The 22,668-nt window shown below is 39.6% G+C and overlaps 1 protein-coding gene across 3 annotated transcripts in view; it reads left to right on the top strand.

The window, feature by feature from the left end:
- Positions 1-22,668, top strand: part of PCSK5 (proprotein convertase subtilisin/kexin type 5) — a 298,169-nt gene that overhangs the window by 90,270 nt on the left and 185,231 nt on the right. For all 3 annotated transcript variants that reach the window (XM_037901828.2, XM_007065550.4, XM_043547161.1), the window contains exons 4-5: positions 6,699-6,842; positions 9,129-9,205. In XM_037901828.2, coding sequence (XP_037757756.1) covers positions 6,699-6,842; positions 9,129-9,205 — 221 coding nt within the window. The remainder of the gene's footprint in view (positions 1-6,698; positions 6,843-9,128; positions 9,206-22,668) is intronic.

Raw genomic sequence — 22,668 nt, 5'->3', positions numbered from 1 at the left:
TGTACAAGAACCCCAAAAATTCCTGGATGACAAGAGAGATTTTTGAACAATGGTTCTTCACTGAATTTGTCCCTTCTGTGTAAAGGCATTTGCGGGCAAAATGCTTAGAAGAAAAGGCCGTTATTTGCTAGGCAACTGTCCAGCATGTCCTCCGGCCGAAAGACTCTGAACCTGTGATGGTAAAATACAGGTTGCATACTTACCTAAAAACACGACTTCCAAAATCCAGCCGCTTGATCAAGGTGTTATTGCCATTTTTAAGCAGCACTATCGATGGAACTTGGTACGACAAATGATAGAAACGAGTTGTCTGTCACCGATTTTCTGAAGAAGTTGACTACAAAAGACTTCTTTTACATTGGTGGCGATTCCTGGAATTTATTATGCGCTGAAATGATAAACCGCTGTTGGATGGTGGGACTGAAAGAGTCGTTTGGCCACCCGCTCCTGGAAGAAAATGAAGAAAGCAGATCACAGTCTGACGAGGAATTCGACTTGAAGGGATTTACAGAGGAGGAAGTTGGAAGAACAGAAATGGAGTGGATGCAGGAGCTGTGCAGCAACTGTCCGGGCTCAGGGTAACTGCTCTGCCACAAAATATCGAGTCCTGGACAAGAGGCAATGATGAAACAGAAGAATTTTGTCCCGTTGCTTACAGTCTAATGGATGACCAAATTCTTCAGGTCGTACAACCAAACAACATTCCAGAAGCTGAAGAATTGGCCTTCGCCGTGGAAGAAGAAGTGGAAGATGAAGTGGATGTTGTTCCAACGTCTACTGCGACCGTAGCTGGCTTAGAGACTGCTTTGAGATGGTTTGAGATGCAAGACTTTGAGCCTATAAAAATTATGCAGCTACGTAGTCTTTTGCAGTTTGCTTAGCAGAAGCGGCACAGCAGCAAGAAGCGAAAGCAATTCACCGACTTTTTAAAGAAAAACTAGACTAGTTTATTGTAATGTCTACTATAAATCTCTAATAAAGCAACACTTTTTTTTCTCATTTATTGTTTCCTTCAAGTAGGAGTTTATTTTCTGAGGTTTTCTATACTTTATGGATGTGACATTTACTGTATACAGTAATTTCATTTTAACACAGTGCCCGCTATAATGTGGTACTTGGTATGGATCCCAAATCCCGCATTCGAGTGAGGGTCCGGTGTATAGCTTTCCTGAAAATTCATTTTTGGCTCTAGAATTTCACAAGATATTGACTTTAAGATGATTACTGGTTCCTCACTCTGTCAATTCCTTTTTGGTATTGATCCATAACTGGATATAGCCAGTATCAGACCTCTGAAATTAGCACACCAGGCACAAAACGTTAAGATAATGTTAAAGACAATGAGCTACATTTGAAAACATCTACTCAATCTGCAGCAGCAATCAAAAAAGCTAACAGAAATGTTGGGAATCATTAAGAAAGGGACAGATAATAAGACAGAAAATATCATATTGCCTCTATATAAATCTATGATACACCCACATCTTGAATACTGCATGCAGATATGGTTGTCCCATGTAAAAAAATATATATTGGAATTGGAAAAGGTTCAGAAAAGGGCAACAAAAATGATTAGGGGAATGGAACATCCTCTGTATGAGGAGAGATTAACAAGACTTGGAAAAGAGACAACTAAGAGGGGGATATGATTGAGGTCTATAAAATCATGACGGGTGTGGAGAAAGTAATTAAGGAAATATTATTTACTCCTCATAACACAAGAACTAGGGGTCACCAAATGAAATTAATAGGCAGCAGGTTTAAAACAAACAAACGGAAGTATTTCTTCATACAACATAGTCAGCCTGTGGAACTCCTTGCCAGAGGATGTTGTGAAGGTCAAGACTATAACAGGGTTCAAAAAAGTACTAGATAAATTCATGGAGGATAGGTCCATCAATGGTTAGAGATGGTGTCCCTAGCCTTTTTGCCAGAAACTGGGAATGGGCAACAGGGCATGGATCACTTGATGATTATCTGTTCTGTTCATTCCCTCTGAAGCACCTGGCATTGGCCACTGTCGGAAGACAGGATACTGGGCTAGATGAACCTTTGGTCTGACCCAGTATGGCCATTCTTATGAGAGAGTATGTAACACAATAACTATGAAACTCCAGGCACAAGTCTAGCATTGAAAGAATGTAGCAGATTGCAGAAAACCCCTTTAATAGCTGACTCACTTCTTTTAAACACTGTGCCTGTTTCTTAATTGCAGGAATAGCTTCCAAACTGTCCACATTCAAGTGATTCTTTTGGCCTCTCACCTCTATGAGACTTGAACTGCAAGTCTGCGGGAAGTTCTAGATCAGTAATTTTCCTCAGAACACCCTTCTTGCTTCCTAAGCATTTTTGGAACACAAGAGTCTCTCTGTCCTTGCAGAGGTTTCTGATTAAATGCTAACTGTCGTGTCATTAATGTTTTGCAGTTAAACACTACAAAGAGAAACATCAGCCTTTAACTGCCTTTTAAAAAACTCAGTCAAATTATATTGGGTGAGGGGTTGTTACTCCTTTCAATGATATCCTTCAGGCAGTGGGCAAAAACAGTGTATGCTAAAATGATGCTCTTTTACTGTGACTAAACTAACTTGTCCATGGGAAGGTAGGATTCCATGTACTTGCCTATTCTCTGTGGCGGAAGTGGAGAAATCAATCAGCAATACTTATATGGATGGATCTGGTAAAAACCTGCGACTCCCAAGGTTTTGTATGTTAACAAAGTTGGTTGTTGTGGGTTTTTTGTGTTTTTTTTTTGGTCTGGTTACTGCTGGGATAGATTTGACAACTAATCAATATTTTAAAATAGCCAACCAAATATAAAAATGATCCTTAGAACTTCACATCAATAGAGGTTAAGATAAATTAAGCCTCAATCCTGCAAATTTAACTTAATGCATCTTAGTAGTTCCATTGATTGAAGTAGGATAACTCATGTGCTTATGTAAAGTTAAGCAGGACTGGGGGCAAAAACTACAACTGCAGACACACAAAAAATCATGTTCCAAAAAGAGGGAACAGAGAAAATACACTGACATTATTGCGAATTAATAAGATGCTTCAGTACTTGCCCATTGACACAAAGTCCAGTTAATTTTAGGCACTTGCTTTCTTATTTTAATGACTATTCATTATTTAGGTAGCTCTGTAAATCTACACAGTGCTTTCAAACATTTACAACACAAAGTCCCTGTCCCAAGGATCTGACAACGTAATTCAGACAGATGAATATGAAACAGATAATAAAGTTTAAACACAATACAGTTAAGGAAGAATGATAGAATGGAAGTCTACACTGGAGATTTCTCGCTAGAAGTGATTTTGAAGGAGGGATTTAAAGAGGTGGAGGAGAGAATTTATAGTGGACAACAAGTTGGAGGCTGTGCTTAACTGCACTGTAGTTGAGGTTGAAAGAGCATTTCTATTAAAAGCTAAATTTTCAAACTGCTTTAAAATTGACACACCTAATCAGATTGGCCTGAAAAATGGTATGCCAGTTCAGAGTGTGGGGTACAGTTTGTGGTGCAATTTTGGGGCGAGAGGAGCTGATTGTGAGGCAGGGGATTTGTGGTGGAGAAAAGGTTGAACTTGATGTGGAAAAAAGAAAGGGAGCCAGAGACAGGAGAGAATGAAGGAGATGGGAGCATGGAGGCAGAGAACTGCTCGGAGCAGCAGGAGAGGAAGATGATTCTAATAGCAGCATTTTGCCTAGACTAGGAGGGAGAGGTGAGAGGAGGACGAAGAGGATCCATAGGCATGATGAGAGATGACAAAGGTGTTGTTAGTAGTAGGGGTTGAAAGGAAAGGATGGATTTTAACAAAGATGAGCTCCATCTTCAGCTGCAGTTGCTATGTGCTTGGCAGAGATGGGGATGGGAATGATGATGGCTTTATACCACCTTTTCATCCCTTATATGCCCCCTATGCTATGGCTGAAGGATGGACTGGGTATAGAGATATGCCAGCTCTATACTTTCTGGAGATTCTCCTTTGCCAGGGGATTCTCTGACCACCCATTTAGTTTGGCTGTCTTCCCAGTGCTGGAGCACAAAGTGGGGGCCAGGATCTGGCACAGTATATCAGAAGAATCAGTTAATCATTCACTAATGGGGTAGGTGTATCTTGTCTTGCTTTTTTGTACATCAGTGTAGGAAAGAGGCCAATGGGAACCTCTGCTGCTGCCCCAGAAGCAGATATTCAGGCATGGGCAGCCTGTTGACAGCACTGAGAGAGAAAGGAATCATCTTCTGGTAGAGGTCCAAGGGCCTTTCAGGGGAATAGGAACCAAACATCCACACACTTGCCCGGGGCAAGTGGTGAGACTAGACTAGTGGTTCTAAACCTTTTTACTATTGTGAGCCACATCCAATACTACCCGTATGGCCCTGAGGATGTCACATGGGTCACTGAGCTGTGCTGATTGGGCCACAAGCGGCCCGTGGGCCGCAGGTTGAGAACCACTGGACTAGACCAAGAAGCAGAGCAGCCAGAACTGCAGTTCTTCCCCAGAGGGAAAGAGACAAGCCTAGGAACAGAACACCCCAAGGGCTGCTGCTCATTTCAAAGAAAGGGAGGAGAGGAGGAAAGATCTAGTGGTGGGTTGCATGTTGGTTACTGGGAGTCATTTCCCCCTTTCTTCATTCCCAGCAACCAGGAAGAAAGGAAGGGTGGAGTTTCTGTCTTTCGTCAGACTGAAGGGATTATGTGCCCCACCTCTGACCTGCTGGAGAATACTTTACTTTTAGTATTGGCTTCTGGCTAATAAGTCTACTCCTCTAGCTCACAGGTGTCTGGTAAATATGTCAAGGCATGATCATCTCAGAGTGGTGAGTCAGCATAGTTCAGTAAATTGACCCTGGGGCAGGGGAGGCAGGAACTCCCATCCCACTTCCGCCTATGACTTGCTCTGTGACGTTGGGCAAATCACTTCACCCTTCATGTCTCCATTTTCCCAGCTGTAAAATGTCAGTAGTCATATTTATCTACCTCCCAGCTGTTTGGTGAAGATTAATTGGTTTGAAGATTGTAGTGCACTTTGAAAAAAACAAGGGAACTCTATGTGTGAAGCACTGTTATAATCTTTAGCACTGCAATGGTAACACCATCCTGGATGATGGCATTGAGAGAACCCACCCAGACTTGATGAAGCATCATGTGAGTCTTTGCAGTAGTTCAGAATGCTGTTTTATTATTGTTTGTATATCACAAAGAGTCTTGAGCAGCCACTGCACAAAGTGTGCAAAAAAGGAAGTGTAGAGTGTTGCTAACCTTATAAAACAAGCTGTCTGCACATTTTTGAATGATATACATAACTCTACTTTCAGTCCTCAGCTAGACATTCTTTGGAGTTGATCCCTAAAGTTGTACAAATGCCTTGTTTATACAATGCTTAATAGCAAACTTGCTTTAGTAACCTCTAATAAACACTGTGAAATCCACTGGTTTGTATATTGTATCAAGGTGCAGTGAATGGAAGGAGGCAGTGGTAAGAGCGGTCTCAGTAGTAATCTTACATTAATTTACACCACATTCTGTGCTAACAAATTGCCTTCAATGGGGTTACCCCATTCCCTCCCCCTGTGTATAAGTCAGGGCAGAATCTGTCCCTTTTTATTTAGTTGAACTGTTTACAGTTTCCAAAATGCTAAAACATTACATTGAGGTGCATGTGCAAGGAAATGGGGAGCGGGGAATGAACGCTGAGAGCTTTCATGTGGCTACTGTTGCTATGATACTAGGTTCAAGCATTTCTTTCTTTCTTTCCTTCTTCTTTTTTCCCCCTCCTTGCTCTCACTGAGTTGGAGAAAAGCAACACTGATGAGGGTCTGAATGGTTCGGGCTTCATAGGGAACCACTTTGTCTATGGGTCAGAGAGTTGCTAGTGGGGGTATATGAATATCCAAGTGTCATTTCTCATTTCCATAGCAAGCCAGATTTTTTCATATAAATGGCGGATGTACTCATGTCACAGGAGAGTCATTTAATTTTTAGGTACTCTAAGCTCTCTCCACACCCATTCCTCAGCAAGTTGTACCCCGACATGTTGACTTATAGCCATCTACAATTCATCAGGCATCTTAAGCTGCAAGTTTTTCAGAGGGTTGTTTTGGTTAAAGGTTCTTAAGTCCTGCTCATCTCCTGCTGATATTGCACAAAACCTGCCAAAAGCCTTCTTTTGTAGATAGAAACGAATCTGGATTAGTTTCCAGACATCCAGTAAAGAAATTATACAGCACAGAAGCTCCAAAAAGCAAGTTTTGTTTCCAGGGCTGTTTCTCTACAGACTTATCTCTACAGACGTTTCTTTACAGACTTATCTGCGTATGATTTGTTTTGCTGAAAAATTCAAATGCACATTTCCAGTGAGCACATCAAATGATCAGAAAAAAAAATTTGTTTCATTTTATACAGGACTTCTAATTGGGCATCATAGCTAATAGCTGCCCTTTTCTACTGTTGGGTATTTAAAAAGAAATAAGCAGTTCTAGTGATTTCCATTTCATTTAGCGTTTCTTTTAAATTATCCTGGTATTTGTTAATGAAGACACTGATCTTCCGTATCTGCTATTCAAATCAATACAGTCATCTGCTGATAATTTAATTGGTTATGATAATGAATAAGCTAATATCCCAACCCTCCCTCCCCCCACTGTTCAATTATCTCCAACATCCAATGCATTTATCTCCTCTTCTCTCTTTAGCACTGCAGTGATAACACCCATCACTGTCAGTCAGATATGAACATAGTAGGTGCTTGGAAGAGAGGCTACACCGGAAAGAATGTCGTGATCACCATCCTGGATGATGGCATTGAGAGAACCCACCCAGACTTGATGCAGAATTATGTGAGTCTTTGCAGTAGTTCAGAATGCTGTTTTATTATTCAGAATTGAGATTGCTGCTTGTAGAAAGATGACTGTGTTGTTCTGGTTGATGGAGAAAGAAAGAAAGGAAAGATTTTCTATAACAGCAACAATAAAAGGAAGGAAATTACAAAAAATTATATTTTTTCATATGGAAATAATCTGTAGGATAATATGTTGTATAATATCAGTTTAATATCTGATTTGTCTTCCATAAGGAATCTATATCCTTATGGAATATAAGGAGGGGGTTGAATTCAATGATCTTGTAATTTTTCACCCCATATCTAAATGCTTTGACCTGTGGTCCTCACACTACCATCACTCTCAGAGCTTTTGAATATGCTACACATCTGCTAATTTCAAGAGTATATAGCTAAAGGGAGAGTATAAACCCTGGTAGAGCAAAAATATTTGTCTAGAGAGATAACAGCCCATTCCTGAAGGTCTTAACTTAATTATTTCCTCCTGAGTATTTATTTAAGTTCAAGCTATCCATCCTATGGCTAGAAAAAATGTAGAGGAAAAAAGGGGTGTGACTTGCACTCATCTGCAACACTTTGGGGTCTCGCCAGTGTAGCTCTGTTGATTCCAGTGATGTTATCCCCAATTCACACTACTGTAAATGAGAGGAGAACCATGCCCTTTGTTTATTGTAAGTTTTCTATGGCCTTACAGGTTTTCTGTCTGCTTGTGTTTTGTCACATTTAAACAATTGGTTTAAAATAAATAGGAATATTTGCTTAATGTACGGAGAGGCTGCTCTCTTGGTAGGTAAACTTTTTGTCTTACCAAAGCTGACATTGTCCTTTCAAGCTATTTAGAATCTCAGGGTAGTGCATTGCTAGGGGTGATTATTCTAGGCCACAGATTAGTCATGATGCAGAAGTGCACGACCTTGGGTGTCTTATTGTTTTTATGAAATGGACTGTGCATGCTGTACATGAATAGCAGTGAAGAAAACAGATGAGTGCATTTGGGATGAAATTCTCTTGTGCAGGGTGCTAGCTGTAGGGGTGAATTTCATCCTGACATAGCATTCAAGACGTAGAGATGACATCCGGTCCAAAAAGTTAGAAATGGGTCCGCAGTTCTAAAGCCATTGATTTTGAATTAGCCACACTTACGGCCATATCCTGCCATCCATCCTGTGTATAAACTCCCTTTTGAAATCAACAGGAAGTTCTGCCTAAAAATCAGTGACAGGATATAGCTTTATTTGTCAATTTTAAGATTCGTTCAATCTTCACACACACTACAGCTTTCATGTTAATTCCCAGATCATAGGTTATTTAAACAAGCCAGGTACAGCTTTCCTCCCTCATAGATCAGACGAGATTGTATCAGATGCCACTAACTTCATCCCAGTCCTATCCTTCCAGTGAATATAATGCAGCTATTTACTCCCTTCCCCACCTTCTCCCCCTGCCAGCGAGGAATTTCCCCAGGGCAATTCACTGGTTTGATGACAAATGCCTTCTATGTGGCTACAAACAGGAAAATTTGAGGTGGATGTGGTAACTGGTTTTGAACAAAGAAGAGATTAAAAGGATCTGCTTGCCATGTCAACGCACCACATGCTACCACATCAGTTAACAGAAGCCACAGAAACAAGCAACTGTTTGCACTATAAACTATTTTCAACAGGAAGAATCTTGGTAAATGCGGACAATATGACAAAAACACACATTTCACATACATTACAAACAGTTCTGCTCCCTGAAAAGATAAGGAAGTTTAAAAAGGTATATTCTTTTCCAGAGTGTATAGTTTGTGTTATGTGTTTGAACGGTATGTGGGAATATTTTCTTTGAGGAATATAAAGGATCTCTGCTTCCTAAAGTTTCAGGAGTTTTTCTTTTCTTAGACTATATCCAATTGTTTTTGAACCTAGATAAATGTAATGCAAACCTCGTCTCTTTTTCAGGTGTTATATACAGAGGTGTCAGAGGAGGAATATAGAGTTTTATGTAATAAATTTACATATGTGACAAGCAGCTCTTCCTATTTCATAATGGTTGTTGGAAAAATACTTTTGTCTAATGTATTTGTTTTCCTCCACCCTTTCCAAAACAAAATTTTAAAAATGTAAATCCTGTAATTATTGAACATATAATCCTTTCCTAAAACATCACAAAACCGCAGGAATGTTAGTTAACCTAATTACTCTCTTGTAGAAACCTGCTGAAGAATGTATGTGGGCCCCATGAGTCAATGGCTAATTAATAAGAAACTGGTTCTCTCTCTCTCTTTTTCTGTTGGTTACAGGATTCGAACGCCAGCTATGATGTCAATAGCAACGATATTGACCCCATGCCTCGGTATGATGCCAGCAACGAAAACAAGTAAGGCCTGTTCACTCTGGCATGTTTGACATTTTAAATGCAGTGCCTCAAGTAGAACATACCAAATCTGCCAATGTAGTAGGGATGCACCCGAATGTCTCCATAAAGCATTGAGATTTGCATTTAACTCTGTGTTACGTATATATAATATAATGTGTCTTCTCACACGCTGTAGAGCACTCACTCTGTGAGTAGATGGGTGTACTTATCTGAGAATTTATAAGTAAGTCCATTAATTAGAGTTCTAAGCATTTAAAAATGAACCCATTTTGAATTTGTTTTTTGGCAAGTCTAACCTTTCTTTCAGATGCTGTTTCTAAGCAAATTATTGGAGTCTGGTACTGTGTTTTGTGTGGACTTTGCCTTAGCTTATGATTTCCTTGCACTTTTAATTTTTGTGGTGTTGTGAGGAAATATACTTCAATTCAAAATTAATGGAGTTTTGTGTGTGTGTGTGTGATTTTACTAGAGGCAATTTAAAACTAACTAACAAATGGTAATTAGTTCCGATTGTAATTGTATGTCCTTTGTTGCTGATGGTTAGATATTTCTGTTTGAAAGATAGCTTTCTCCTTTGGAGATCAGCTTCTTGTTTGATGTTATTCAGCAGTTATTTTTAATAGTCCAAGAATCTCCCTGGGAGGCTCTTGGTACCATTCTTGGGGCACCTGAAAGAGCCCAGCACTATCATTGGAGCCCCGGCGGACAGTTATGTATCTGTTAAGCATGGTACTTTGCACAGGGAAGTATAATCCTTTTTATAGAATCATAGACATTAGAGGCAATTATCTAGACTCCCTGCCACTGCAAGATTATTCCTACATCATATATACATGGCAGGTATTGGAATGTTACTTGCCTGCAAGATAGATTTGCATTAGAGAAGCTATAAGGGAGGAAGCCTTTTCCTTCTCACCACTCCAGTGTTTTAGGCTATTTCTTCTCCCCCTCAGCCCTACAGTGCTCATGTTACAGAAGCCATGCTTGATTAGTTTCTGTCTGAAACCCATCAGTGCTGCAGCCATTATGGTCAGAGGGTTCTCTCCAAAAGGACACTGAGGATCCGATCTTGCTCCCATTAGAGTCAGTGGCGAAACATTCATTAACTTAAATGGACAAATCCTGCTCCTGCAGCAAAATGGTGGTGGGCTGTGCAGGGTTGGTGCATACCCTGTGCATCAGAGAGCTCTGCCTTCAGGGACTCCTTGTATAATGTGGCTGAGATATTGATGGCAAAGGAAGTGGTGCTGCTGGGCCACTTGGATTTTTTTAGCCTCGAGAGGGGAACGATACAAGGAGCTGCAGTGTCTCTTCCAGTCTTTGGGTTGCAATAACTTTCATGGCAAGGGTGGGCGGATTCTGCCAAGTGCCCAGTTTGGCTAATCAAGCTGAGTGTTGTGCTTGGGATTTGCCCACTTGTGTATTGTCTCCTCAATGCCCACAGCCCCTCTGGGTTTGGGAAGAAACGCTTCTTCAATCAAATATTTTGCAAAAATTTCAAGAAAATGTATGAATAAACAATTGAAAATGAATGCATACAAGATCATCTGCTACAATAGTATTTTCTCATAGCATGAATGTGCCGCTTAAAGCTTACTAGCTGTGTAATTTAAGACTTTATGTAATATCCATTATAGTTTTTTATAAAGATATTATAGTAAGATCTGGATGAGAATTAATCAGGGATTTGGCTATTAAAACAGTGATATAGGAGGTTGTAAATGACTGAAAAATTCATTTCACACAGAAATCTATTATACTGAAATTGATTAGAATAGCATATCTAATAAATTATTATTATTAACTATTTTATGTGGGGTTGTAATGTTAGCATATGTTCTAATTCAGGTTCTCTTGTTTGCTGTTGTTTACATGCTTCAAGCGTTATTTTCTAGACACAAGTAGATGCATGAACTATTTTCTTCTCTCTATACCATCGGCACATTTCTTATCCTTTTTTCATACTGATGCTCACTTTACTGAATAATGTCTGTCTTTTCTTTACTAGAAAAATCTTCTAAAACAGTAGTGCAATTAGATAGTAACTGCCAATAAAACCATATTGCATTGAAATCTGTAAACATCCTGCAGATGTGGTTTACTGTAATGTTAAACAAAAAGGCTCATCTGGAACAAGCTATACAAAACTTGCTGCTATGCTAACTTGGTGAAGCAAGCAGCAAACCCAAGATCACAGACTACATGTCAACAAGAAAAATGCTAATGATCAAATTGAATCTGTTAGGAGATGCTTCTAGGACATCTGTTAAATAAAACAGAAAAAAAGAAGCAAAATAGACTGCAAAGAGTCTTGCTCTTGTGAAATGTACTGTAGCACTTTTCGGTTGAGATTCTTAAAGTGCTTTACACAGAGGCCTATTATCATCTTCATTTTAGTGATGAAAAATTCAGGTACAGAAAGGTCAAGGCCTTAATTGTCAGACGTGTCTGTAAAGTTTGGGTTCCCAACATCAGGAATCTCTGGCTTGATTTTCAGAGGTGCTGAGTACCCTTAGTACTCAGAGCCAGATTTTTAAAGCTATTTAGGTGCCTAAAAATGCAGATAGGCACCTAGTGAGATTTTTAAAAGTGTGTTGGTGCCCAGTTCCCAGTGGGTGTTAGGCACCTAGGCATCTTTGAAAATCCCGCTAGGTGCCTATCTTTAGGTGCCTAACTACCTTTAAAAACCTGACCCCACTGACTTTCAGCTGGGATTCTGGTTGCTCAATACACCTGATAATCAGGTGCCAGGTGTCTCAAATTGGTCCCACAAAAATGGAGGCACCCAAAAGAAGTGGTCACTTTTGAAAATGTAGGTCTTAGCAACTTGCCCACGATCATAAATAGGAGTAGATAAAGAACCCAAATCTCCTGACTCTCAGTTCCTGCTCTAACACTGCTCCAACACTCAACAGTGCATTATAATGTTCCAATTAAAAAAGGACAGTGGGACATAGAAGTACACATCTGCAGGCTAAGCAGATTTATTTTATAAAGCAATATAATTATGGGGGTGGAATGATAAGAAGGAATAAAAAGAAATGCTGCAAAACTAAGCAGGTGTCTTCGTTGAGCTTTGCTAGGACACAGCTGGGAAACTTCAGGGTACTGGTACTGTTTGCTGACTTTTCTCTTTTAATCAGTAATGAGGCTTATTAGGAATATAAAATTATGAGCAAGCAAAAATTGGGATTTGTGAAAAGGCAGTAGATAAACTTGAATGATGTATTTTGAAATGATATTTAAAAATAAAGTTCTCAAGTGTAGAGAATGGGGGGGGGGAACCTTAAATCAATCTCTTGAAGCTTTTAGTCAAAACTAGAGTAGGACGATAGTGTCTTTAACTACTGTGGTATGTAGGAGTCCTGCCAGAAGTTTACTTTGGTTTCTACAACTTGGCAGAGAATTGTGAAGCTTGTAAATGGTATGGGCCTATACTAGAACTTCTCTTTTGCACAGCTAAAGACACCAGTCAGCTGTGGATGAAGTCATTCTTGCTATGCAAGTCATCTTGTTTTGATTTAATGCTGAGTGCTGCTGCTTAATTCTATGTCTTTTATTTAGCTGTCACCTGTAAACATCATTTTAAAAGAACTGTGTCACTTAGCCATCAGAACTCACTGGATAGAATGCAAACAGACTTACTGGGTTACAGCCCCACACCATTGGGTAAACTTAGAAATTGAAGAAACGAAAACAAACATTAGCACCATTAAAACAAGTTTTCATTTTGGACCACACACAAAAAAAGGCATTTCTCTGTTTCAGGCTGAGATTTTCCTTTGATATTTCAGAGCTTAGTAACCTATCTCTTTAAAATGAAGGACTTCTGATCTGCTCCATATGAGAAAGAAGAAAATCAGGCCTATAATTTCTGATTAGGAGACATATAGTTGCTCTGTTGGAATACAGTTCCAAATTTTGCGGCTTCATATTTAATTAAATTAACACATTTTATTTTAATAACCCTATGTATATACTTTTTTAAATGAATGAATTTGTATTTTGTACAAGAATGTGTTCGCATATAGACTGTAAGAATCATGATACAAAAATGCTTGAAGTTGGGAATCTTTGCTGGCCTAAATCATAAAAGGTAAAAAATATTTCTTTGGGTTTCTAATATCTACTGCTCATAATATCTACACCATTTTATATGTAGTTGCAAAGGTGGGGAGAGAGTTAATACGTCACAGTGAGTTTTTTTTGTTTTTACTTGGTCCAAAATAATGAGAATGTTTTTTCCAGCAGAAGACCAATATACCCATTCCAAATCATTGCCATTTTTCTTCCTTTGTCAAATTAACACATTTTCCCAATAAAATGCCAAAAGGCAATTCATTTTCTGCCAGTTTATGGATGCTGTTTTGTAGTGGACAACAGAATCTATGTTTTAAGTCATTTAATCAGAATGAATATTAGATATCTGACAGGCAGAACAGATTCTAATGCATCCTGAATGGACTGTAAAGTGATTTCAGTGGAGTAAAAGGGTCTATTGACTTTATCATGTCATTATTCAAATATGGAACACTGAAGAACCTAATGCAATCTAACACAGAGAGTTTGAATTTTTTTGATTGCTCGCTCCAAAAATCAGTCCTAAGAAAATGCCCTTCTCAGTGCAAGACAAAATGGGGCTTTGGTAACACCAAACTTGTCCCCTTTAGGAAAACATAACAATTTAGAAAGGAAAACTAATTGACGGTATGTGTACTAGTAGACACATGGAGATCAAACCTACAGTGGGGCAGAGTTTCATCAGTTCCGCTGAAGTCAATGTGAGTTTAGGTACTCAGAATCTCATGCCGTTTCTCTGCAAGTTTAGTTGATGGCTGTGAGGTACTATTAGGAAACTGCAGATTTTGTTGTTGTTGTCCTGTAAATTTATGTCTGGATTTCTTGTTTATGAAAGTGAGGGACCCAAAAAATATTGGCAAACCTGTTAACAGGCAGGTAAGTGCTATGAAAGCTTTTCCACTGCAGCCCAATCCTGATTTGCAACACTGCTACTATCTAGTCTTGGGCCTCTCTTATGTGTACCAGGCCTATAGCTGGTATACTCATTTTGTGCTGTGATTTTTAGCAGATGTTCAGTTTCAGGCAGTATATGGGTAGCTCTCCATAGAACATGTATATTTTACAAGGAGCAGTATTGGTGATTTAGCAGCTAGCCTCAGAGTTAATACTGATCTAGTTCCCCATCAGAGTGGTAAGAGACACCATGACTCTGGAGATCATGTCATCTTTCGGATGAGATATTAAATCAATGATCTGACCTTCTGTTATAATTAAAGATCCATTGTACTGTTTGCAAGAGTAAAGGACCTAAACGTTGTCTAAAGTCCAGCTTGGATAATCACGTTATGTTTAACTAGTTTCCCCTTGCAATTTCATTTCAAAAGTATTCTTCCTCACTGCCTATCCTAAACAATTATGTGGAGTTGCTGTGCACCATTACCCAGCTGTTGTGTCTATTCATTAGATGGCTGCATTTCAGTGGTAATCCTTACATAATCTTTGTCTGCCTTACAGGAGGGTTGAGGGGCTTAATTAATGTTTGTAGAATGTTTTGAGATCCTTTGAAGGAACATCCCGTAGAAACACAAAGCATGACTATTAATCATCACATCAGACTGTGTGGTGGATTTGCTAGTATATGGCCAATAGAGAAATTTGACTTCTGTTCTAAAACAGGTTTTGAACCTATGTCTAAAGGGTCTGTTTGCTACACTACATAATCCTCTCCAAAGTTCAGAGTTGGCTTGAATGGTTATGTTTCTAAAATCAAAAGGAATACATTGGTTTGAAAAGTCACTGAGGTTAACAGATTTCCAGAGGAGGAAAAATAAAAGAGAGAGAAAAGAAAACAAAGTTCCATTTGTTTGCGCGGGGGGGGGGGGGGGTTCCTTTCAATGCCTTGGTTTTGGTTACTGAGCAGTATAACTCACTTGAATAATAGATGCGTGAGGAGCAGCAGCCTTTCCTTTCAGACTATGTTAAAACATATTCTCATGATTCACTTTTCCTGTATTTACCCGAGAAAGTATAATAAAAGCTGTCTCCGTAGTTCTAATTATTTAAGCTACCCAAAAAGTGGACTCACAGATACAATACTATTGTGAAGTTCTATGCCATTACTTCTCTTTCTTATGTATAAATTATTGATGATGATGAGTCAGATCATCCCTTCACATTCTAAGTCCCAGCTGGTCCATGGTGCAACAATATATTAGAGGGAAGATGAACCCTTGTATTGACCTGGGTTTGTGGGGGTTGTGGTAAAGACCTCTTATTTAAGGAAGAGGGATTTTTTTTTTCTGGAAAGAATGGGTTTTCCATCCCAAAACTTAACTGTAGTTTACAGTTATTCATTTAAGTTGGGGCAGACCACATCTGCAATAAGACTATATTTGTTTTATGTAGCAGTGTGATAGTCCCGGTTTAACAGGACAGCTGGGTAGGAACTTAAGTAAGAAAATGCATTTTTTTGGGATTTCTCCCTATAGCAGACCTTAGCTTAGAGGACGCTAAAGAGAGTGATTATGATTCTTCATTCTATTGCACCTGTTTTGTGCCTGTGCAATTCCATTGACTTGAGTTTAGGTGTACTGGTCTAATAGAGTGGAAAATCTGGCCCACTGAATCTTCTATTTGTGTTGTGCAGCTAAAGCACACATATCTGGATATACTATTGATTTCCTCTTAAAATACCATTAAAACAACCTTTAACTACAAGTTGGATAGAACACCCACACAGTAACAGTCAAAAGCTGGTGACTGAAACTCGCAGGTAAACTATAAGCTGTTAACCAAAAGTGGAGCTGCATAACTCTAAACTAATGACAAAGAGTTTCATTAGCCATGAAATGTTTTTGTAAGATACATTAAGGGCAGTTCTTTAAGGGATCCCTTTCTCTCCCAAGTGATAAAATGTGGTTGAACAAACTTAAACTGAAATACAAACTAAGAGTTATGTACTTGCCCAACTCTTTGGAATTGTGGCAGGCTGGGAAAGTTGCTAGCAGCAGGTTTGATATTAAAAAGCACAGGACAGGTTGTCAAGGGAAACAAATGGTTTTGTTTGAGGGATACACCTCATTGCTTCTTTAACCTAAGTTTACTACCCCACTTACCATGTACTGCACATAACAGCATAAGCATAGGGTGCCTGGCCATGTACAATCCAGCACACTGTGCCTCATTCAGGCCATGTGGGTTACCCAGTTTAGAGATCTTTTGAGAGTTATGCTGCCGTACTAGTTCAGTTTGGGGAAGATGCTCCCCAACCCCCTTTTTCTAGCAGAGACTTAATCCAGCACCCTCTGAAGTCCATGTTAAAACTCCCTTAGAAAATGTAGTTGTGCAGGATTGATGCCTTATTGCATCAACACAAATAAGGGTAGGGTTTGGCTCTGTTTTGACAGGGATTCACCTAACTTGAAATGCAACCAGCTCTAGAGAGAAAACTGTCTGTTTAATAGTGCACAGCAGCATCACATCGAATTTAGGACAGAACACAATACCACAGCCAGTTGAAATTGCAGTGGGAATTAGAGTAGGCAGAATGTAATTGCCTAAGCTGGAATTTGGCCAGGACACCACGGTTTTAAAATACCCTATTCCTTTCTTAACTGTTGTTCTGGGATTGAAATAATCACCACATATCCAAATGAGCTCTGCAACATGGATAAAATAGCAGGCTGTTAGCCACGTGACCCGCCAACACATCACTATGCTATTCCTCTGCTTTGCCTCACTTCTCCATGCTTCCTCAGAGCAGCGTTCTTGTATATTTCAGTCATTTGCCCCACAGAAGAACATAGAGAAAAGAGGGGGGAGGTGCCCCTTTAAAGGCAAAATCTCCCCTTTCCAAAAGCTTTTTCCTAACCTTTTCTCTAGCAACGAATGGGTGTCCTTTGCTGCCTGAGGATGATTGGGAATGAGAATTCCGGCTTGCCTTCCTGTAATTTTTAGGAGCTTTTTCTGTCATGCTTGATTTTATATTTTTGTCTTTGTGTTTTTAGTACAACCAGTTCTACCCATTCGATGAGTTATTTTTATGTGTTTTGTTTTTTTCCCTGCTATACAGAAATGATAAGGCTCTAGTGTGGAGGTTTTGGAAGAAGGGGAATTGCTTGCTCTGGCACTTGAGATGTCACTGGCTGCATAATGACAGGTTTCAGAGTAGCCGCCGTGTTAGTCTGTATCTGCAAAAAGAACAGGAGTACTTGTGGCACCTTAGAGACTAACAAATTTATTAGAGCATAAGCTTTCGTGGGCTACAGCCCACTTCATTGGATGCATAGAATGGAACATATAGTAAGAAGATATATATATATATACACACACAGAGAACATGAAAAGGTGGAAGTAGCCATACCAACTGTAAACAGCTAATTAATTAAGATGAGCTATTATCAGCAGGAGAAAACAACTTTTGTAGTGATAATCAAGATGGCCCATTTAGACAGTTGACAAGAAGGTGTGAGGATACTTAACATGGGGAAATAGATTCAATATGTGGAATGACCCAGCCACTCCCAGTCTCTATTTAAACCCAAGTTAATGGTATATAGTTTGCATATTAATTCAAGCTCAGCAGTTTCTCGCTGGAGTCTGTTTTTGAAGCTTTTCTGTTGCAAAATTGCCACCTTTAAGTCTGTTCCTGAGTGACCAGAGAGAATGAAGTGTTCTCCTACCGGTTTTTGAATGTTATGATTCCTGATGTCAGATATGTGTCCATTTATTCTTTTGCATAGAGACTGTCCAGTTTGGCCAATGTACATGGCAGAGGGGCATTGCTGGCACATGATGGCATATATCACATTGGTAGATGTGCAGGTGAACGAGCCTCTGATGGCGTGGCTTATGTGATTAGGTCCTATGATGGTATCACTTGAATAAATATGTGGACAGAGTTGGCATTGGGCTTTGTTGCAAGGATAGGTTCCTGGGTTAGTGTTTTTGTTGTGTGGTGTGTGGTTGCTGGAGAATATTTGCTTCAGGTTGCGGGCTTGGTCTGTCTCCCAAGATGAAGTGGGCTGTAGCCCACGAAAGCTTATGCTCAAATAAAGTTGTTAGTCTCTAAGGTGCCACAAGTACTCCTGTTCTATTGGCTGCATAGTTTCTCTGTCAGTCTGGATGAGAAGTCTGAATCACAATCAATAGCGATTGATGATATAATGTAATGCACTAGAGTGGGAAGTGGGACAGGAGGAGAGGAAGTTAGAATGTCAATGGAAATTTATTTACAATGGGGAGGAGCCAGCACCATAAAATTAAGATGACATGGGACTATAAAATTCGAAGTGAGGCTTGGGGATCACAGAAAGTATTACACAGCAAGATTTGGGCTGTCTCTGGAGCATGGGAATTCCATCATGGCTCTTTCTGCACACTCAGATTATAGTCTCTTTTCTTCCCACATTCATTTCTTTTATTAAAGAGACACTGTGAACTTTTTAGTAAGTAACTAATCTTAAAAAGTCTAGTGTCTGAGATAGATCATCTTTAAATAGTATGTCCTTGTTTGTTTAATTCCTTTAATATAACTTTAGGAAAAGGAGAAATGGACTGTAGCCATGATCATGTAAACACTTACTGACACATGTGAGCAGTCCTATTGACTTCACTTGGATACTTTGTGTGCATAGATGTGTGAAGGACTGGGGCCTTAGAGCTTGTCTTTATGGGGAAATTAACCAGAATAGCTATTGTGGAATAAACTATTCTGCAATAGTTATTCCTCCCCATGAGGACACTATTCCAGAATGGAGAGTCCACTGGGGAGCTATTCTGGAATAGCTATTCTGATCAATTTCCCTTGCAGACAAGTCCTGATGGAAGGAAGAGTGAAACTCTCTAGACAGAGTGCAGTCAAATGCATGAAGGAAACAAACTGGAAAAAAACGCAGAAATTTTCTTTATTTGCTAACTTCTTAAAACCATCAGAATCTTAGGGGTTAAATGTAACAACTGTAGGTACACAAGCTTCAGAGAAACGTGTTATTTTTGAAGATAGAGTACTTATCACCATGGCAGCTTGGTGACCTCCAGAAACATCACTATTCATGCTGCTAGCTATAAAGATAAACATGACAAAAAGAAAGACATCCATCATATGGAACTGTATTGGCTCCATTATGGGTCATCAGCAAGCTTGGAATGCAGGGCCTTTACATCCACAGCACCGCCCTCTTCACGCCTCTTTACTCGAAATAAAGGAGTAACTGATAGCAGTAGCTGTTCTCAGCTATGTGGGCTGGCCACTAGAGGGGGACACAACACATACTCTGTCATTGGCTTACATGCTACTTTCTAGGCTTCAGAGGAATGTTGGCAAGTGGGAATCAGCAGTTCTATTCCTGGCTCTGGAGAGGAAAGTGGTCTAGTGTTTATAGGCAGCAGAGACAAGCACATAAAATTGACACATTATTTCTGAATGTCAGTGTTGCTAACTAGATGAGCCTTTGGTTGTCAACTTGGAGAAATGAGTTTTATTCTCAACTTTGCTAGAAGTAACTTGTGCAAGCTCTCAGTTACCCCATGTGTAAAATGGGAGGAATTATAATTTTCTACCTGTTACCCTAATGAAATAAATGTTAAGTAATAAGGGCTGTGAAATGAATAGAATTATTAACAAGTCAGTGGAAAAGCAGACTCCTGGCTCTTAACCAAACACTCCTTTTCCTAGGCTAGCAGGGCAGCTGCTGATGCTACTGCTGCCATGTTCCCTATATCCAAAGTTGTAGCCAGTGCCTATTCTGTAGGTGGGTCAGTGTAGTTGACATCTAATGAGCTCTGGTGGGCTGGAGCATGTTCATTACAGATAGAAGGTTTGGAAATTTCAATAACAGTTCTCTAAGAAGTTCTACAGGGCATGTGCAAATTACACTTTTCAGAGACATAAAATTTAGCCAAATCTGGGCAGATTTTCATGATGACAGCAAAAGGCACCTCCTGGCCCAAGGACTTTTACCCTGCCAAATTTCCAATTTCCTGCTCCGAAGCATTGAAGCACAGAAGTTTGTCAGAAAATGATTGGAAAAATTTTGTATTGGAAAAACTACCATTTCCCCCTAATCTTGTTCTAAGAAACACTGAACTATTTTTGTGCTGAAACTTTAAAAATAAAATTCTGCCTGAGGCAGAGAACAAATATGGACATTTCAGTGTGAGTGGTTAAAGTTTGGCAAAGTTAAAAGCAACTGAAAACAGGAACTTACAATAGAAAGTATCAGGAAACCTTAACTTTAGGTATTGGTATAAGTTCTGCCAAAATCTACAGTATTTTGTAATTTCCTGTGTTTCTTGGTCATCCATAGCATTACATTCTCCTTTCACAATGGTGCAACACCATTGTTTAAATGTGATGGTCTTAATTCTCCAATGTATTGCATTGTATGTAAGCAGCTACATCTGTATATAGTGTAAAGTTTCCATAAAACATACCTTAATAGTTAATTGTGGCCACTTGTGTAAAGCAGATGTAGTTGCAGTGACAGTGACTTCTTTTGCGAACTGAAGGTCTAAAATAGGTACCAAGCTAAGCTCAGTTGTAATCTCCAGAAGAGTTAGCAAAAATCTACACTATGCTTATTCCCCAGATGGGTATCTGGGTAGAGTTGGTGTAAGGGCTTGTCTATACAGAATAGTTGCTTTGTTTACCAAAGGGTGTGATGGTCAACCTTTTTAATTAATCCAGTGCAACTTTGTGTGTGAAAAGAAAAGGAGTGCTTGTGGCACCTTAGAGACTAACAAATTTATTTGAGCATAAGCTTTCATGAGCTACAGCTCACTTCATCGGATGCATCTGATGCATTTATGTGTGGACACACTTAAATCATTTTTTAAAAGTTTATACAGTACTGGTACAAGCTTTGTTTAAAATATATGCGTGTCCACGCACAAAGTTGTGCTGGTTAAACTAATACATAGGTTTAACTTCACACCATTAGTTCATTTAAACCAGTGGAATGTTGTGAGTAGACCAGGCTTAAGAGGCTGATATCAATTAGGTAGCACATTTAAAAACACATCAAAACACCATGCTCCATGTCTATCCCTCTGCTGATGTTTCCTGTTGAGATAGAGGTGTACCTTTCCATCTCCCCTTCCCAGGGTATAACGCCTTTTCTTTTTTTTAATGGAATGCTGTCTGGCACATTGACGATGGAAATGACAATCTGATAGCCTCTGTGTAATATGGAACATGTTTGCATGGACACTGAGTGTGAAAGGCACTTAGGGGTAGACAGGAAATGTGGAAAAGAGAAGAATTGGGAAAGCTGCTGAGAAGATTATCATCTGGTAAATTGTGGCCTGTCAACAACCAGCCAGCATTTCTCAGGAGCAAGGAAGGGTCATTTCACAGGTTAATGCTTGAGTACTGCATTAATGCAGACTTTGAGGAACAGGACAGTGGCTGCTGAAGGAGACTGAGAACTTTTTCAGAGCCTGTTTTCCTCTGCAGATGTATTCAGCATTTGTCTTGTGCGCATTTGCTCTTTCAGACAACTGAGATCCTTTCAAATTTCCCTGGTAGCACTAGAAGGACCAGCAGCTCAGATGTTACAGGATTCTTGTGAAGTGCTGCTGTATAGACAAAGGAATGAATAGCAGGGGCTGTGGACACCAAATCCATTATCCAAAGTTGCTCCAAAAGTTGATCACTTTACATGTGTGGCCCAGAGTCAAATGCAGCTGACTTCAATAGACTGAGTTGCACTGGTGTGAAAGTGTAACTTTTCCTTTAGTGCATCATGTCAAACCTGTTTTATTAATTCCCAAAGGGCATGTATCCTGTTTAAAACTATAAGTAGCTGCAGTTGAAACTGGAGGGAAGCAACCAACCCTGACTTCCCACAAGCAATGCTACTGTAAAGTGATGCTGCTATAGAATGTTCCAAGACATAACCTTGAGCTCTGAGAACTTATATCCAAATAGGCATTATTTGGTGGCAGATTAATTCATTTTTAATGTGCTGTGATCAGTCTCTAAATGGCTGAGCCTGAAACAGGACTCTGAAGATTCTCATCAACATCTAGATTTGCTCCTGGAAGTAGCCTATTACACTCCAGAAAGCTCCCTTCTTCTCTTTCCTTGGAGACATGAACTTGGGTTAATACACTTGTCATAGTTTTGCATTGATACTGAATTATATATTGAAATGCAGGTGGGATGAATTTTACTGTGGTGCAGAGCATCATGTAAAAAGTGCACCAGCTTTCCATAGCCCAACACAGAATGCCACAGTGGGGGCTAAGCCTGGGACAGGACCACAGATCTATGTTTATGTGGACACATTGGCCCCAGCACCTAATATAATTGTGCAGAGAGGCCGTGGGTATTATTGTTAAATAGCAGCAATGATGCATCTTGCCCCTAGTTTGGGGGTGGATTTTACCTCCCCTACTGTTCTACCCTCACAGAGCTTGATTACTTGGGGTTTATGTATGCA

The sequence above is a fragment of the Chelonia mydas genome, chromosome 5 (assembly GCF_015237465.2).
Source record: "Chelonia mydas isolate rCheMyd1 chromosome 5, rCheMyd1.pri.v2, whole genome shotgun sequence".
NCBI lineage: Eukaryota > Metazoa > Chordata > Testudines > Cheloniidae > Chelonia > Chelonia mydas.
The sequence above is the reverse complement of the archived record's forward strand: the minus strand, read 5'-3'. Positions and strand labels throughout refer to the sequence as shown.